Source organism: Pantherophis guttatus, chromosome 16 (assembly GCF_059756535.1).
Source record: "Pantherophis guttatus breed Tessera chromosome 16, ASM5975653v1, whole genome shotgun sequence".
NCBI classification, from domain to species: domain Eukaryota; kingdom Metazoa; phylum Chordata; class Lepidosauria; order Squamata; family Colubridae; genus Pantherophis; species Pantherophis guttatus.
In genome coordinates, this window is record NC_142078.1 from 11,031,961 (window position 1) to 11,051,552 (window position 19,592).

The following is a 19,592-nucleotide window of genomic DNA, read 5'->3' on the forward strand; positions in this document are numbered from 1 at the left end:
ACCAGAAAGCTGTTGTTTTTTTTTCCCCCTATTTTCCTGCAATCCTTTTGGTGCATGTCCTCTACCCCACCCAACCTTGCCATCTCTAACTCTCCAATTCTGGAAAAAGGGGGGAGATGAAGAAGAAGAAAGAAAAGAAAAAGAATTCAAGACACAAGTAATAATACAAGGATCGCCTCTTTTTTTTTTTCCCCCTCTATACTGCATTATTAGTATTATTTTTACCCATCTTCCTGCCTGTCGATTTCCTGCAAATAATTCTTGCCAAAAATAGGAGAGGAAAAAAAAAGAAGAAGCTTGCCATCATTTAATGGAAGTGGAAAGAGAGAGAGAGAGAGAGAGAGAGAAGAGGAAAAAAATATGGTGGAAGAGAATGAGAGAATGCCCCCATTCAGAGCTGAGTCAACACAGCCATTTCAGCTTTTCTAACTCAAGCATGCAAAGATTGGATTGCTTCGTTTGGGGTAAAATCCAAAGTGCCTTTCAAATCTGGCCTCCAGAAAAATAGATAAAAGGATTGAAAAAAGAGAGAGAGAGAGAGAGAGAAAGAAACAGAGAGAGAGAGAGAGAGAGAGAGAAACACACAAACATACAGAGCTCTTGTTTTGCTATTTTGGTTGATCGATCCTTTTCTCTCCAACGGATCTTCTAGAGTAGGAGGACCTGCAGCTGGAAGAAATGTTGTGAAGGAAACTTGGAACTGATCATACCTCCGAAGCCTATCTGCGCTGGCCTTGGGGATTTTCATGGAAGGCTTTCGGAGAGGCCTAGCCTACACTCTCCACGAGTTTTAAGCCCACGGTAGATGATTGAGGAGAGCATGCTCCGTCAAGCTTTCTCGTGACGCCTCCAGAGGCCCAGCTGTTGCATTGCAAGCCGGAGAAGAGAAAAGAGGAAGTAGAGTGAAAGAAGGAAGGAAGGAAGGAGAAGAATAAAGGAGGAGAAGGGGGGAAAAAGGAGGATGAGAAGGAGAAGGACGAGGATGAGAAGAAGGATGAGAAAGAAGGAGAGGGAGAGGGAGGAGAAAAAGAGAAAGAGAAGGAGGAAAGGGAGAAGGGGGAAAGGAGGATGAGAAGGAGAAGGATGAGAAAGAGAAGGGAGAGGGAGGAGAAAGAGAAAAAGAGAAAGAGAAGGATGAAAAGGAGGAGAAAAAGGAGAAGGAGAAAAGGAGGATGAGAAGAAGGATGAGGACGAAAAGGAGAAGGATGAGAAGGAGAAGGAGCGGGAGGAGAAAGAGAAAAAGAGAAAAGGAGAAGAGAGGAGAAAGACAAGGGGAGAAGAAGGATACGAAGGAGGCGGAGGAGAAAGAGAAGGAGAGGGAGGAGGAGAAGGAGAAAGAAAAGGATGAAAAGGGGGAGAAAAAGGAAGGGGAGAAGGAGAAGAAGGGGAGAAGGAGGAAGATGAGGTGGAGGCAGAGGCGGAGTAGAAAAAGAAGAGGGAGGAGGAGAAGGATGAAAAGGAGGAGAAAAAGGAGAAGGAGAAGGGAAGAAGAGGGAGAAAGAGGAGAAAGAGAAGGATTAGGAGGAGAAAGGGGAGAAGGAGGCAAAGACAGATATGGAGGAGAAGGAGGAAGAGGAAGAGGAGGAGATGGATACAGCAGGAGGTGTCCTGAAGACAAATCCCTTTGCATGCCAGAAGGCTGGCTGATCCTCCTTTTGCTTCTTCTTTTTTTGCCCCATTTTGTCCCCCCATTTATTTTTAAGGCAGCCGGATGTTTCCAAAGAAAAATCAAAACTCCAGCTTTGTTGAACCAAAACAAAAGAGAGAGGATGAAAAACAGAAGGGGTCCCGAGACTTTTACCTTCCTCAAAGGCGGGACCGAGGAAGCCCACTCACCCAACCTCGATTCATACCAGTTGAGGATATTTGGGGTGGGGGGAACCCCTGGTGATGGGAATACAAAGACTCGGGGGGGGGGACACCACATCTGGAGAGAGATCCCCAAGCAAGGAGGATTTTTAAATCTAGACCTTGCATATGCAAATCTCTGCATGTATGTGTGTGTGTGTGGAAATTTTAACGCTTCAATTGGTGTTTTTTTTTTTTTGCCGTTTCTATGACAACATGGATTTATGGGTCTTTGTGAAGAAGAAAAGGGTAGGTTTAAGATAAGAACGGGGAAACAAAACAGATTCCGTTTGCATATCAGCCTTATCACTTCCACGCCATTTTTTCCCCCTTCAATGGACCCCATCCTGTAAATCAATCAATCAATCAATCAATCAATCAATCAATCAAAGGAAGCTCCCACTTGTTTAGGAAATGTCATCTGCTAAAAATGAAGATGTGTCTTTTTTTGTATGTGTGTGAAACGGACCCACGTCCCACCAAGGATTTAATTTGGGGAAGCGTCGTCTTGAAATAGGCGCCCGAGTGCCCCCAGGAGAAAAAGAATCAATCAAGGAGAATTATTTGTAGCTCGGGTGTCGAAATGAGGGGGTTCCTTGGTGCTCCCTGAGCTTGGTGGTTTCCTTGCATGACGTTTCGTAACCTAACTAGGTAATGTCAACAGGGCTAGAAGATAGTGGGGGAGGAGGAGGAGGAGGACTATGGGGTTCTTGATGCCCTCTACGCTTGGTGGTTTTCTTGAAGACATTTCATTACCCAAACTAAGTAGCATCATCAGTGCCAATAGGGAGTGGGTTTTGTGGAGAGGAGGAGGAGGAGGAGGAGGAGGAAGAGGAGGAGGAGGAGGAAAAGGAGAAGGAGAAGGAGGAGGAGAACTGTGGCCCCCTTGGTGCTCTCTGAGCTTGGTGGTTTTCTTACAGACGTTTCATGACCCAAACTGGGCATCATCATCCATGCTGGAAGGGAGTTGAGTTTATGAGGGGAGGAAGAGGATGGAGTCTGTGGGGTCCTTGGAACTCTCCGAGTTTGGTGAGTTGTTGTTTTTTTTTTTTTTCCAAACTAGGTTTGGGTAATGAAACATCTGCAAGAACCTCCCTCTCCCAAGCTCAGAGACCCCCCCCCCCAGGACCCCTTATATAGGAAAAGACTAGGTGGCATTAAACATTCCCGAAATATAAAGTACCGAGAGAGACAAATAACGGATCCCCCTTCGCACAACTCCCGGAAAAAAAGCAGGCTCAAGAATCAAATCCATGAGATGGTGAATTCGGAGGCATCACGTATCTCTGCCTACTGTCGAACACAACAAGCTCTCTATCATTAGCATGAAACACGGGGCCATTTCAAACAGGTTTAACCTGGATTTTGCACAAACACACCTCCCCATAAGCAACGTTAGGCTAGGCTCAGTGTTGTAATCGAAGCTAACCTTTGGAGTTTTGCACACAAGGAAGTCTGCGAGACTCACTCACCGCCCATGTAAGGGGAATCCTGCCAAGTCTTGATTATTATTTCAGACTGAATTCTTCCAGATGAACCCGATTCATCTGCAAAAGTTTTGGAAAAGCTGGAGACAAAAAAAAAAAACCACACACACACACAACAACGACAACCGATTTTGCCAATCGTCCGGCCCAAAGACATCAGGTTGGAAGACAAAAAAGGCTGTTTCCTAAGACCAGGCAGGTAGTCCTCGACTTACGGACGACCGAGCCCCAAGTTTCTGCCTAGCTAATAAAACAGAGCGAGGCGGTCGTGAAACGAGCGCGGTCTCGTTTCGCGACCTTTCTTGCCGCAAACTGAATCGTTGCAGTCGGGGCGGTTAAGATCGCAGAAGGGCGGGTCACATGAAACACACCCACCCCCACCTCCCGAGGACACTGCAACCGACGGAAGTACCTGCCAGTTGCCGAGCCTCCGCGTTTTGATCACGTGACTATGGAGATGCTGCCAGAGTCTGAAAAATTGTCACTTTTTTTTTTCTTTTGAAAAAAGTATTTTTTTTAAATAAAAAGCAACATAAAAATATCATCCTTACAAACAATTACAGGCAGCATCTCGATCAGTTAGAATCATTTCGTGCTAATAATTTTCAAAATCTCGTCGTACGACGATTATTCTTTCCTCGAACAAAAGATAAATATTGAAAAATGGTCACTTTTCATTCTTCACGGCTTCGAGCGGTCATTAAGTGGACTACCTCTACACTGCCAAGATCAAAAATCCAGCTGTCCGAATGTTCATCGCGATTGAGAAGCAAAACAACGCCTATAAAGAGAGCTGATGGTTTTATTTTTATTTTATTTTTTGAAAGAAAAGAAGACGTTAACTTTTCTCCTACTTCGTTTTAACCTCCGCTCAAAATATTTAATAGTGGTAACCAGCCACGAAAGCAGTTTAGAGAGGAATGGCGGCTTTGTTAGTAGGCTCTAAACTTGAGGAATAAACGAAGGAGGAGGAAAAAATACCAATAACTCCCCCACACACACCTGCCTGGCCAAAAGGAGATTTATCACAGGGGGGTAATTACAATCCTTAGAGCCATAATGTAGGGATTTAAAGTTATCAGCTCCTGGGTAATGAGCAGCTAAAAGAGTTAAGGGACTGCAGAAAACGCTTTTTAATCGCCCTTATTAGACACGTAATGACAGCTGACAGTAAATTAAAGCCCTTCTCACCAGCCCTTCTTGCTCTGGATCGTGTGGGAGTTTATTCATTTTTGGGGAGGGTCCTTAAAATAAAAATCTATTCCTTTTAGAGAACGGTCAAGGAAAGATCTCATCCTTGGTGTATAAATCCAGATTTAAGCTTTCGTGTACCGATCCAGAATTCTGTCTATCACCCATCTCCTCCTACTTATAACTGTATGACTGTAACCTTGTTGTTGGTATCCTTACGATTTATATTGATTGTTTCCTAGTATGATTCGATTGCTTACTTGTACCCTATGACTATCATTAAGTGTTGTACCTTATGATTCTTGACGAATTGTATCTTGTCTTTTTATGTACACTGAGAGCATATGCACCAAAGACAAATTCCTTGTGTGTCCAATCACACTTAAGAAAGAAAGAAAGAAAGAAAGAAAGAAAGAAAGAAGAGAAAGGAGAGAAAGAAAAGAGAAAGAGAGAAGAAAGAAAAGAGAGAAAGAAAAAGAAAAAGACAGACAGAAGAAAGAAGAGAAAGACAGACAGGAGAGAGAGAGAAAGAAAAGAGAAAGAGAGAAAGAGAGAGAAAGAAAAGAGAGAAAGAAAAGAGAGAAAGAAAAAGAGAAAGACAGACAGGAGAGAGAGAGAGAAAGAAAAGAGAAAGAGAAAGAAACAGAAAGACAGACAGAAGAGAGAGAGAAAGGACAGAGAAAGAAAAAGAAAGAAAGAAAGAAAGAAAGAAAGAAAGAAAGAAAGAAAGAAAAGAGAGAGAGAAAGAAAGAGAGAGAGAGACAGAGACAGGAGAGAGAAAGAAAGGAGAAAGAGAAAGACAGACAGAAGAGAGAGAGGGAAAGGAGAAAGAAAAAGACAGGAGACAGAAAGAAAGAGAGAGAAAAAGAAAAGAGAAAGAAAGAAAGAAAGAAAAGAAAAGAGAAAGACAGAAGAGAAAGAAAGAAGAAAAAAAGACAGACATAAGAAAGAAAAGAGAAAGAGACAGAAGAGAGAGAAAGAAAGAGAAAGAAAAAGAAAAAGAGAGAAAGAGAAAGAAAAAGAAAAAGACAGACAGAAGAGAGAGAGAAAGGACAGAGAGAAAGAGAGAAAGGAGAGAGAGAAAGAAAGAGAGAGAGAGAGAGAGACAGGAGAGAGAAAGAAAGGAGAAAGAGAAAGACAGACAGAAGAGAGAGAGGGAAAGGAGAAAGAAAAAGACAGGAGAGAGAAAGAAAGAGAGAAAGAAAGAAAAGAGAAAGAAAGAAAGAAAGAAAGAAAGAAAGAAAGAAAGAAAGAAAGAAAGAAAGAATTCTGTCTTTCATAAGGGTGCAAGTCACTCTTAACTCTTTTGCAGGGATGTACTCATAAACGAAGAATTTTAGAAGATTACACGCTGGCTGGTGCAGGAACTGCCTGGCCCAGGAGCTAACCATAATAAACCACCGGCCTTTATAATAGTTTCAGAAAACAAGCCTGTTGTTTTAATGCCCAGTCACCCTCGGTGCACGCTAAGGTCATTCTGGGCTTATTAAGCCACTGAGATAAACTTAAAATAGCTCCCAGGTCTGCAGATGAGATAGATGTAGATATAAATTGGGTTTCTTTGGAAAAGGAGAAAGAAGCAGCATTGATTTGGGGGGGGGGGAGGGAGGGCAGCCGATGAATGCTGGTCAAACTACATTAAATAACTTTATTAAGCTAGCATGTTAGCAACTCAACTGAATGACGGATCTCTGCTAGGTGCATGAGAGGTCAAGCAGTTAAGGCGCTAGACTAAAAAGAGGGAGACTGTGAGTTCTAGTCCCCCCCCCTTTAGTAATGAAAGCAGCATGGGCAACTTTGGGCCAATCACCAGGAGCTTGTGAGTTCTAGTCCTGCCTTAAGCATGAAAGCCGGCTGGGTGACTTTGGACCAATCACCAGGAGGCGGTGAGTTCTAGTCCCGTCTTAGGCACGAGGGCCAGCTGGGTAACTTTGGACCAATCACTAGGAGATGGCGAATTCTAGTATTGCCTTAAGCACGAGGGCCAGCTGGGTGACTTTGGGCCAATCACCAGGGGACGGTGAATTCTAGAATTGCCTTAAGCACGAGGGCCAGCTGGATGACTTTGGGCCAATCACCAGGAGACGGTGAATTCTAGTCTCGCCTTAGGCATGAAAGCCAGCTGGGTGACTTTGGCTCAATCATCAGGAGACGGTGAGTTTAAGTTTAATATTGTTTCTCGTCTGCTGCCCAGCTTTGTCTGCTTCGTTATAAAGTATATATTTCATAAAATATATTCTTTCTTTCTTTCTTTCTTTCTTTCTTTCTTTCTTTCTTTTTCTTTCTTTCTTCTTTCTTTCTTTCTTTCTTTCTTTCTTTCTTTCTTTCTTTCTTTCTTAAAGACATGATTAAGTCTGCAGGTAAGGTCTACCTGGAAATGCCTACTTCAAATGCTGTATAATCCATACCAGATCAGAAAAGACGATCAGTTTGTTCAACAAGCAACATTGCGGGGGGGGGGGGGGGACCCTAGTTTAATTTCCGCCGGTATTTGATCGTTTTTTTCCAAACCGAAAGGCAGAAAGGATGAGATGCAACATGCTGCAACAGACAGACATGCTATAAAACACTGGAAAATCATTATGCCTGCTGTGGTGTTCAAAAAGCTTTATTAATCCGTGGCAAAGCAAATATATATATATATATATATATATATATATATATATATATATATATATATATATATATATATATATATGTCTTCTTAAGTTTTCGCGGGTGTGCATATGCAAAAAATTAAAATCTCGGGTGTTTTCCCGCACCATTATAAATAAGTTGGTTAAAATATTTAAAATATAAGCTGGGATTTTAACCAGGATTTTAAATATTTTAACCAACTTATTTATAATGACACGGGAAAACACCAGAGATTTTAATTTTTTGCATATATATATATATATATATATATATATATATACACACACACACACACACACACACACACACACACACACACACATATATATATGTATCTTCAAGCAAGTGAAACCAGAAACCTTCGAAGGACTATCTGCAAAAAAAATAATAATCAGGGATGCTATTCACCTTGCCTCGAAAACCCGTAAAAAAATAGCAATACGCTGCTCCCCCATTTTTGGAAGGAGTAAAAAAAAAAAAAAACTAGGCCACAACATTGCTGTGCAGAAAAATCATAAAATTGGGATTAATTTACTGCGCTCGAGCCCAAAACTGCAACCCTCAGCAGATCTGGCTGACTTCCCTGGAAGAACCACAAAAAGATGGAAAGGATAAAACGGCTTGCAGTGAGTTGCCCCCCCCCAGCCCCATGTTTTCTCCCCCCTGCTCCATCAAGGCATTGGGTGGATTTAAAATACGCCCCACACCTTCAACCTTGCCCGGTGGCTTCCCTGAACTCCCGATGGGATTTTGCTAATGAAGGAGAAAGTTCTCCCCGTTGACTAAACCTACAAGAGATCCTCCTTCAGAATATAGATAGTCCTTACGATGATTCATTTAGTGACTGGTTCAAAGTTGCGACGACACCGGAAGAAAGTGACTGATGACCACCGCAGCTGCCTCGTGATCAACAGAGAAACCCTCACTCTTCCATGTAGTACAAAGCTCTCAAATTTCAACTGTAATGGAGCAAGTCGTAAAAGGGTTAAGTCACCTGATTTTACAACTGTTTTTTTGTGGCTGAACACCGCAGCCAGACGGCCCCTTCCAAACTCCTTGGATTTGGCCAAAACTAGTGAAACTAGTCATCAAAGAGGAAACGGATACTTCCTGATGCTTAATTTCAGGGATGGATGGATGGATGGATGGATGGATGGATGGAGACAGGAATGAGAGGAAGGAAGAAGATGGATGGATGGATGAATGGATGGATAGGAGGGAGGGACTAGACCTTACAGATGGGAGGGATAGACAGACAGACAGACAGAGAGATGGATGGAAAGACAAGAGATGGATAGATAGTCAGGGATGGATGGATGGATGGATGTAAGTAGGTAGATGGGGGGAGAGAGAGAGAGAGAGATTCATCACCTATCAACAGAAGTCTTCAATGTACCTACATTGTACAGAGATGGATGGATAGAGACAGGAATGGAGGGAAGGAAGAAGATGGATGGATGGATGGATGGATGGATGGATGGATGGGACTAGAACTTACAGATGGGAGGGATAGACAGACAGACACAGAGATGGATGGAAAGACAGACAGAGATGGATGGATAGAGACAGGAATGGAGGGAAGGAAGAAGATGGATGGATTAATGGATGGATGGATGGATGGATGGATGGGACTAGAATTTACAAATGGGAGGAATAGACAGACAGACAGACACAGAGATGGATGGAAAGACAGACAGAGATGGATGGATAGAGACAGGAATGGAGGGAAGAAGATAGATGAATGGATGGATGGATGGATGGGACTAGAACTTACAGATGGGAGGAATAGACAGACAGACAGACACAGAGATGGATGGAAAGATAGACAAGAGATGGAGAGATAGTCAGGGATGGATGGATGTAAGTAGGTAGATGGGGGGAAGAGAGAGAGAGAGATTCATCACCTATCAACAGAAGTCTTCAATGTACCTACATTGTACAGAGATGGATGGATAGAGACAGGAATGGAGGGAAGGAAGAAGATGGATGGATGGATGGATGGATGGATGGATGGATGGATGGATGGGACTAGAACTTACAGATGGGAGGGATAGACAGACAGACACAGAGATGGATGGAAAGACAGACAGAGATGGATGGATAGAGACAGGAATGGAGGGAAGGAAGAAGATGGATGGATTAATGGATGGATGGATGGATGGATGGATGGGACTAGAATTTACAAATGGGAGGAATAGACAGACAGACAGACACAGAGATGGATGGAAAGACAGACAGAGATGGATGGATAGAGACAGGAATGGAGGGAAGAAGATAGATGAATGGATGGATGGATGGATGGGACTAGAACTTACAGATGGGAGGAATAGACAGACAGACAGACACAGAGATGGATGGAAAGATAGACAAGAGATGGAGAGATAGTCAGGGATGGATGGATGTAAGTAGGTAGATGGGGGGAAGAGAGAGAGAGAGATTCATCACCTATCAACAGAAGTCTTCAATGTACCTACTGTTATTCAGGGATTTAACCACGCTGGAATTTGTATTGTGGGTAAGCCACAATCTGCTGAATGAATTGCAACTTGCTGGTACAACACAACACATTACAGCCCTAAAACCATGATCTGCAGGAACCAATGGCCAGGTTCACACATTACAGTATGCCAAAGCCAAGTCAATCAGCTTTAGTTCAAGGTGAGATCCCAAACCAGCACCTAAACACAAAAAGTGTCTTAACTTAAGATGTTCAACGTAGCCCCGGAGATGCAAAAAGCTAAGTCAAAGGGAGAGCGGCTGAGTTCAGAGAATCGCTCGATTATAGTCACGTTTTCCAGACTAATCGGGGGGGGGGGGGAAGTGTTTCCTGGAGCCAAAAGTCCATGAAATGCAATTTCAGGTAATTGACCTAATTCACCTCCTTATGTAACTGACACCATTTCCATCTTTGACGGGGAAACCGACAGGCAAAAATGACTCAGCGGATTGTTATGGGCTGCTTCAGGAACAAAGATCTTTGGTCCAACATTTGGGGGAGACAGACGGGGGGGGGGGGGGGAGTAAAATCCGAACTAAATTTTTGTCCGCTGCATCCAAAGACGCACAGAATGGTGATTCTGCTGTACAGGATGACCCCGTTTTGTCTAACTTCACACGCAGGACGGGTGGCTTGCTCCGACACAACATGCGGTCTGTGAATCATACCATCCAAATATCTGTATTTGTTCGTCGCCATAAGGGTCAGCTGCTATCTTCAGCCTGTACTAGTTATTTCATCTTCCCAACCAGAAATCCGAATTGGGTTGGCATTTACCGCAATCGCTGTTGTCGTTACGTTATTCAAATACGGGGGGAAATCTCCCCCTTGTCCTTGTCCTGGATCTGGGGCCGGTCAAACGCTCGAATCCCTGCATCGCACAGACCCACAAAAACCATCTCCTGGCCTTACTCCTGAGTCGTCCCTTTTGTTTTAACTGCTCTTGCCTTCTGGCAGCTCTGTGCATGCGTGCACTAGGAACAGCCTCCTCCTGTTCCTCTGCCTCTCCGCTGTCCGACTCTGGAGGCTCCGGAGTCCGCGCATCACGCCCAGATGGCCCTGGCCCCATCTCTGCCTCCGACGCAGAGCCCTTGTCCAGGCCTTCCCCAGACTCCAGGACTGGCCCCTGGTCCTCCCCAGCCTTATTGTCCGACTCCGCTGCTAACTCCACGGGCTACTGACAAACCACAATAGACCATACCAAAGCTCTCTCTCTCTCTCTTTTTTTTTTAATGGGGAAATTAAAGATTTTATCGCTTTTGTTTTCCACTAAAATGCAAACGGGATTAATCATTTTTTTTTTAACTCTGCAGGGCCAGAGCGCACACAGCTGTCTGTACACATTTTTTTACACCTTTGCCAGTGTTGCCTACATTCATTTGCAGCTCACCTTCGTCACCGCAGTGAAGTTGCTAAAGACAGGAAAGGAAGTCCAGGGGAACATTTTCTTGAGGGCAGAAGCACCAGGCCTTCCGCTGAACCAAGAAGACAAGTGAAACGGCATCTTTCCATCCAGTGAAATTTTCTTGTCTCTTAGCGTTGCATTAACAGAACTGTGCTTTTTAATCTACGGAGATGTTCGGAATTATGAATATGACGGCTAATTGCCACTGGGCATTCCAGGAAGTTGGCAAACACCCGTTTTCTTCCAAAACGTTTGGCGCTTAAGAGGAGATAGCTCCTCCGGTATCAAGAGTGTTCTATAAATGGGAATATTTAGAAAAAAAACGCAGGTGCACCCCGTAATTCTTCAGAACTGGCATTTGCAAACTGGTAAGCGTGGCTCAGTGGCTAAGACGTTGAGCTTGTTGATCGAAAGGTCGGCAGCTCAACGGTTCGAGTCCCTAGTATCGCGTAACAGGGTGAGCTCCCATTACTTGTCCCAGATTCTGCCAACCTAGCAGTTCCAAAGCACGTAAAAAATGCAAGCAGAAAAATAGGGACCACCTTTGGTGGGAAGGGAACAGCGTTCCGTGTGCCTTTGGCATTGAGTCATGCCAGCCACATGACCACGGACACGTCTTCGGATAGTGCTGGCTCTTCGGCTTTGAAACGGAGATGAGCACTGCCCCCTAGAGTTGGGAACGACTAGCACATATGTGCAAAGGGAACCTTTACCTTTTACCTAATAGGATGCAATTCCACCATCAGCCAATTTCCTGCCTCGCTCCGAACAAAATATTAGATTTCTCTCCTAAGTCAAAATTCAGACAGTCTGCAAAAATAACTTTCTTCAGCAAAGGAGCATATTAAAATTCTTTTATAGTCGCCACTAAACAAATTCCCTCCCATTATTTCTGGGGGCATAAAAAAAAAAAAAAAGAAAGAAAGAAATTACTCTGGTTATCTATTACAAATTTGCAATACAGGCAGATCCTCGACCTGCAACCACAGTGGAGTCCAAAATTTTGTGTTGCTAAGCGAGACATTCGTTCAGTGAATTTTTGCCCCGTCTTATGATCTTTCTCGCCACAATTTTTTTTTTAAAGCGAATCATTGTTAAGTTAGTGACACGGTTGTTAAGTAATTGACTTGGCATGTCAGAAGGTCGCAAAGAAAAAAAAGGATCATGTGACTCCGATTGTGACACTGCAACCGTCACAAATATGAGACAGTTGCCAAGTGTCTGAATTTTGATCGCGCGATCGTGAAGATGCTGCAACGGTCACAACTGTGAAAAATGGTCGTAACTTTGACGGGCCACTAAACAAACTGTCAAGGATTACTTTATATTGAGATGTCATCCTAAATGAAGCTAATTGATCTACTTTAGCTCCATATGTCATTCCTACCACAGATGAAGAGAAGGTAAGTTAACCACAATTCCGCAGATAATTAAAAATGGGATTCTCTTTATTTTTAAACACAAACAGTGATTTGAGGGCCTTTTACCTAAATTCCAATTTTAATATGTTGTTTATGTGTCGAAACACCTGGACACTGTTTCCACCATCCCTGCAAACCTGCCCATTTTTATAAGAAGGCCTGGAAAGAGTCCCAATGCAATCCTAATTTCTATTTGATGGTGGATCTGATTCAGTAGCAAGCTAAGCATCACACTCATTTTTTTCTAGAGGAACCCATGGCAAAGAACACTGAATTTTTTTCCAATTTATTGGAATTAATATTCCAATTATCCAACATAACGGATGGCATGATGTTGAAAGGTAAATCATCCTGAAGGAAGGTGGCAATCTTGTTTCTGACCTGACCCACTTTTAAGCTTATATTTGCAATAAAAATAAAAAGCAAACCACCCAAAGCTGCAACTATATCTATCTATCTATCTATCTATCTATCTATCTATCTATCTAATCTATCTATCATCTATCTATCTATCATCTATCTATCTATCTATCTATATCTATATCTATATCTATCTATATCCATATCTATATCTATCTATCTATCTCTATCTATCTATCTATCATCTATATATATATATATATATATATATATATATATCCATATCCATATCTATATCTATCTTCTATCTATCTATCTATCTATCATCTATCGATCTATCTATCTATCTTCTATCTATCTATCTATATCTATATCCATATCCATATCTATCTTCTATCTATCTATCTATCTATCTATCTATCTATCTATCTATAACTATATCTATATCTATCTATATCTATATCTATATCTATATCTATCTATCTATATCTATATCCATATCCATATCCATATCTATCTATCTTCTATCTTCTATCTTCTATCTATCTATCTATCTAACTATATCTATATCTATATCTATCTATCTATATCTATCTATCTATATCTATCTATATCTATATCCATATCCATATCCATATCCATATCCATATCCATATCTATCTTCTATCTATCTATCTATCTATCTATCTATAACTATATCTATATCTATCTATATCTATCTATCTATCTATCTATCTATCTATAACTATATCTATATCTATATCTATCTATATCTATCTATCTATCTATCTATAACTATATCTATATCTATCTATCTATATCTATCTATCTATCTATCTATCTATAACTATATCTATATCTATATCTATCTATCTATATCTATCTATCTATCTATCTATCTATCTCTATCTCTATATCCATATCTATATCTATATCGATCTATCTTCTATCTATCTATCTATCTATCTATCTATAACTATATCTATATCTATATCTATATCTATCTATCTATCTATCTATCTATCATCTATCTATCTATCTATCATCTATCTATCTATCTATCTATCTCTATCTCTATATCCATATCTATATCTATATCGATCTATCTTCTATCTATCTATCTATCTATCTATCTATCTATCTATAACTATATCTATATCTATATCTATATCTATCTATCTATCTATCTATCTATCTATCTATCATCTATCTATCTATCTATCATCTATCTATCTATCTATCTATCTATCTATCTCTATCTCTATCTCCATATCTATATCGATCTATCTATCTATCTATCTATCTATCTATCTATCTATCTATCTACACACACACACACCTATATATATATAAAACCAGCTTTTTTGTGCCTGGCCTTGAAGCTTCAACTGAAGTTTTCAAAAATGCAGGAAAGCAAGGATTTTAAAAAACTCCCATTTCTGCAAAGGCTTTCAAAAGGAGCAGCCCCTTCTCCTGCAAAATCAAATCACTGACTTTTGCATTCCCTTTGCAAATCACCACACCAACTTTTTTCGGTGCGTTGGGACTACAAGCTCCATCGTCCCCAAGCCAGGGGAGCCAACTTCAGAGCAAGCAAGCCTTGCTTTCAAAATAACGCTCAAAAATCAGCATTAGGGGGAGAGAAAAAAAAAAAAGGAGAGAAAAAGTTAATATGCATTCAAACCTTCCCAGCATTTTGCAGCTTGCAAGCCTTAAAAAAAAAAAAGCAATGAATGAATTCCTTGCAAGAAGGGAAATCAGGGGCCCCGCCGGCTGGATAATTCATAACAGCCCCCGGGGCCCCGCGCTCTGAATATGGCATTAATAACCCTGCCTTAACGCGCTCCTTCTCCGCCTCCTGGCGGGCTTGGCCCCGCCCACGGCGCCCGGGCCCCGGACCGAGCATGGCGAAGCGCCAACTGGGCTGGAGAGCGGCCACGCCGAAACCCCGGACTCTGGATAGCGGTCGCCACTTGGCGAACCCCGGAACCTGGATAGCCGCCGGGCTCGAGTAGCAGCCGCGAGGGAACGTTCGATGGCTATACAGGTTCCAGGGTTCTCCTCCTCCTTCCCCCCGCCCCCCTCTGCGCCACCTTCACCTTCGCCCACCCCTTTCCGCACACAATGGGAGCGCCCCCGCTCATGCTTTCTATTGGGAGGGCTGGGCTGAACCATGCGATGGCGGGGGGGGAGGGTCTAGGGAAGAAAGGAGGAGGAGGAACGCGAGGGCCGGCGCAGCGCTGAGGGTCGGCTCGGCTTCCGAAGGGCCGTTGGAGGTTCCCCACCCCCTCAAAGCTCGTCTCCTCCTTTCACTCCCCCGCGCCTTACAAGGGAGGTGGACGCACCCGGCGCCCGCACTCACCTCGGCATCCACAGTGGCCATGGCCGGAGCAGCCCTGAAGCGTAGCCCCGCCCACTTTTCGAAAGCTCGCTGCGCGCGGCCCTCCCTCGGCCCCGCCCCTCTTCATTCATTCGCTCAGGAGGGGAGAGCAGCGCGCCTGCGCGGCGGCCGCCAACCATGGAGCCGACCGGGGAGTCATGCCGGCTGTCATGGCGGCGGCCAGCAGCAGCAAAATCTGCCGTACGGGGTGGGCGGGGCTTGGCTAGGGCAGTCAGGAAAAAAAAAATAAAAATCCAGAGATTGCATTTTTCACTATAAAATCGTATTTAAAAATAAGTTTCACCGCTGGAGCGGAGCTTCCTTGGGCTGTTTGCATCTTTGCAGAAGGAAGGAAGAAATGCATTTTGGAAACTTTAAAAAAAAAAATCAACAAATATTTTATTTTATGGGTCTGATTCAGTGGTGAAATCCAAATTTTTTTACTACCGGTTCTGTGGGTTTGGCTTGGTGGGCGTGGCAGGGGAAGGATGCTGCAAAATTTCCATTCCCACCCCACTCCAGGGGGAGGATACTGCAAAATCTGCATTCCCATCCCGCTCCAAGGGAAGGATCCTGAAAATCCCCATTCCCACCCCACTCCAGGGGAAGGATACTGCAAAATCCCCATTCCCATCCCACTCCAGGGGAAGGATACTGCAAAATCCCCATTCCCACCCCACTCCAGGGGAAGGATACAGCAAAATCCCCAATCCCTCCCCACTCCAGGGGAAGGATACTACAAAATCTCCATTCCCACCCCCATTCCCTCCCCACTCCAGGGGAAAAGATACTGCAAAATCCCCATTCCCACCCCATTCCCTCCCTACTCCAGGGGAAGGATACTGCAAAATCCCCATTCCCTCCCCACTCCTGGGGCCAGCCAAAGGTGGTATTTGCCGGTTCTCCGAACTACTCAAAATTTCTTCTACCGGTTCTCCAGAACCTGTCAAAACTTGCTGGATTTCACCCCTAGTCTGATTCTTTACCCTGCTAAACTTTATGGGGCAAAATTTATTTAACTACTCAGACAGATTTGGACTTTTAATTCCTTGCCCTTGCTGGAGTGAAAGCTCTCCTGATTTTAAATGCGATCAGAAAAAAAAACACAGGAAGCAATTAGGTAATTTCATGCAAAGTGGAACAGCTTTTCCTTCCAGATAAATCGTACAACACAAAACGTGTAGGATGCAAAACCAACAAACAGATAAAATTGCTGTTTATTAAAAACTCTACTGTCCAAGCTTTTCGGAGCTCTGCAATAGGTTTGGGCCTCCTAAGTGGCTTGTTATCTGTCTCTGGTCCTGAACATAATCCCAGATCAACCTTTTTCAAATCCCTAAAGGAGATTTTTTTTTTTCCCTAAAAAGTTTTCTCTTTTGCAAATTCAAAGGCGCAACATCTTTCAACTCAACGAACAGTTAAGGCATCTCTGCCAAAAAAAAGAAACTAATGAAGCAAATGAACTGTCTGTTAATGACATCCCTATTCTTGAAATGAGCACCTTTTTGATCCAAAACAGGCAGTTTCTCTGCAAAATGTTTTAGAGATTCTGCAAAACTGAAATTAAAAAAAAAAAAAAATCAGGTGAAACTTTGGTGTTTTAGAGAGACCTTCCAAAGAATTTGGTGGCACAGAGCTTCTTCCAGAAAAAGCTAATCAGATGAAGCACGGAGGGCTTAGCCAAGAGGATCCAAAAAGGAACACAGATTTCAAATGCCATGATTTTAATCATGGTTTGTTGAATAAACCACAGTAGGGCTCACGGTGCGGTGTGGAAAGTCAAACCCTGATCTCCAGATACCTGGATTTATTAAAAAGGCTCAGCTGAGACCAAACTAGCCATAACAAGATTTGGGTGGTTGTGCATGCCGCCACAATTGCGTGTCCTTGATTTTGTTCACAATACAACTTTTTTCAAGAAGTCCATCCTCTTCTTTAGGCAATGCTTGCATCATTTTACCTGTGTTGCTTCCCTGGGGGTGATGGGTGGGAAGGTTATTCTCTGAGCTTATTAGCTAAGGAAAGGTTTCATCATCCCTGAATAGTCACTGCAAACAATGGCACCCTAACGATAATAAATTATCTCTGGGATAATAGTCCTAATTACAGTACTTTGATAGCAAGTGGTTTTTTAAAAAATTCATATTAATAGACTACCGGATTGCTTAGAGATACATACATCTAATAGTGTAGCTAGTTGAGGATTGTGGGGGAGAGGAGGAGGAGGAGGAGGAGGAGGAGGAGGAGGAGGAGAGGAGGAAGAAGAAGAAATAATAACAGTGGGTGTGGGGTTTGCATGGAGGAGGAGGAGGAGAAAAGAAAAGAAAAGGAAGAAGAAGAAAAGAAGAAGAAGAAGAAGAAGAAGAAGAAGAAGAAGAAGAAGAAGAAGAAGAGGAGGAGGAGGAGGAAGAAGAAGAAATAACGGTGTGGGGTTTGCATGGAGGAGGAGGAGAGAAGAAGAAGAAGAAGAAGAAGAAGAAATAACAGTGGGTGTGGGGTTTGCATGGAGGAGGAGGAGGAGAGAAGAAGAAGATAAGAAGAAGAGAAGGAGAAGAAGGAGAAGGAGAAGGAGAAGGAGAAGGAGAAGAGAAGGAGAAGAAGATAAGAAGGAGAAGAGAAGAAGGAGAAGAAGAAGAAGAAGAAGAAGAAGAAGAAGAAGAAGAAGAAGAAGAAGAAGAAATAACAGTGGGTGTGGGGTTTGCATGGAGGAGGAGGAGAGGAGGAGGAGGAGGAGGAGGAGGAGAAGGAGAAGAAGAAGAAGAAGAAGAAGAAGAAGAAGAAGAAGAAGAAGAAGAAGAAGAAGAAGAAGAAGAAGAAGAAGAAGAAGAAGAAGAAGAAAAAGAGAGCAAACCACCAATGGAACAGAAGTTGTGGGAGCTTCATCACTGGAAGCATTCAAGAAGAGACTGGACTGCCATCTGTCAGAAATGGTGTAATGTCTCCTGCTTGGGCAGGGGAGGGGGTTGGACTACATGACCTATAAGGCCCCTTCCAACTCTGTTCTGTTAAGAGCACCTGTTGAGAGAAGCAAGTAAGGCTGTAAACACATTGAACTCTTTGGTTAAATCTACATTTAAAACTCCAAATATTCTGCTTTGGGAATTTTAGAATCGCCTTGCTGCTGTGGGATCAAAATCTAGTTTCCATAGGTGGTTAAAAAAAAGAAAGGAAAAAAAGACCTTGAATGGATGGATGGAGAACCATTGATTAAATTGATTCTCCTGCAACCATTCAAGGGTCTACTGTTTCTACCATGCTGTTTTTGACAGCTACGGTATTCCAACAGAGGTCAAAAGTCTCTTCGTGAAGACGGCAAGCTTCGACAACCTACGCAAGGCTGATTTGCGGACCCATAAGCTGAAATCACAAGGCACAGCCCGTTTTAAGTTGGGACTCATGTGTTGCTTGTTAAACATTCCAGACAGATCAAGCAGGTTGGCAGAGGTTCGATCCGATCCTTCCCAAATCCAAGCTAAAAAGATAAACGTTCCCCTCGCATGTATGTGCTAGTCGTTCCCAACTCTAGGGGGCAGTGCTCATCTCCGTTTCAAAGCCAAAGAGCCAGCGCTGTCCGAAGACGTCTCCGTGGTCATGTGGCCGACATGACTCAACGCCAAAGGCACACGGAACACAGTTCCCTTCCCACCAAAGGTGGTCCCTATTTTTCTACTTGCATTTTTTACGTGCTTTCGAACTGCTAGGTTGGCAGAAGCTGGGACAAGTAACAGGAGCTCACCCCATTACGCGGCACTAGGGATTCGAACCGCTGTACTGCGGACCTTTCGATCGACAAGCTCAGCGTCTTAGCCACTGAGCCACCGCATCCCTTAAATCCAAGCTACGTGCCCCCATTTTTCTCACTTTACATCTCTCTGGTGGATTGAAAGAGCTTAGATGACTCTATCTGAGGAGGATTTGCTTTGGATCAAACCCTTTTCCAGATTTGGTATCCGATATAATTTCAGATCTCCCTCCAAAGCAATTGAACCCACAGATTTGTCCAAACCGGGCGAATCCTCTTAAAACTTCTCAAAAACAGTTCTTGGTCAAGATATAAAGAGATATATTTCCACCTTGGAGGTTAAAAGTCAAAAGACCAGCTCTTAATTGTCTTGGGGCTCTCAGCCCAGGGTAGTCTTGAAAAGCTTCAACGCAGATGCAGGAGACTGATGATCTCGCTCCAGCAAAAAAAGCAAGATGGTTAAGTAACAGCCTTGGCAACTCTTGAGTGCACCAGAAAAAAATAATAATAAAGACTCAAGACTGCAAACCATAGCTTTGTTCCGCCAAAGTAGGCCATTAAGCCCAATCCTTTTGCAGAGGAGGGGGAAAAAAAATAAGAAGACGGGAGGAGTGAAACGCTACT

General features: G+C 43.1%; 1 protein-coding gene across 11 annotated transcripts in view; it reads right to left on the reverse strand.

Moving 5' to 3' along the window:
• The window catches only part of EHMT1 (euchromatic histone lysine methyltransferase 1), a 110,355-nt gene extending 95,067 nt beyond the window's left edge, over nucleotides 1–15,288 (reverse strand). For 2 of the 11 annotated variants that reach the window (XM_087880043.1, XM_034425320.3), the window contains exon 1: nucleotides 15,209–15,284. In XM_087880043.1, coding sequence (XP_087736169.1) covers nucleotides 15,209–15,229 — 21 coding nt within the window. In that variant the 5' untranslated portion in view covers nucleotides 15,230–15,284. Of the gene's footprint in view, nucleotides 1–593; nucleotides 1,039–15,208 lie in introns of those variants that run through there. The other 9 variants (XM_087880039.1, XM_087880032.1, XM_087880045.1 and 6 more) reach the window with 7 other exon arrangements.
• Nucleotides 15,289–19,592: the final 4,304 nt, after the last annotated feature.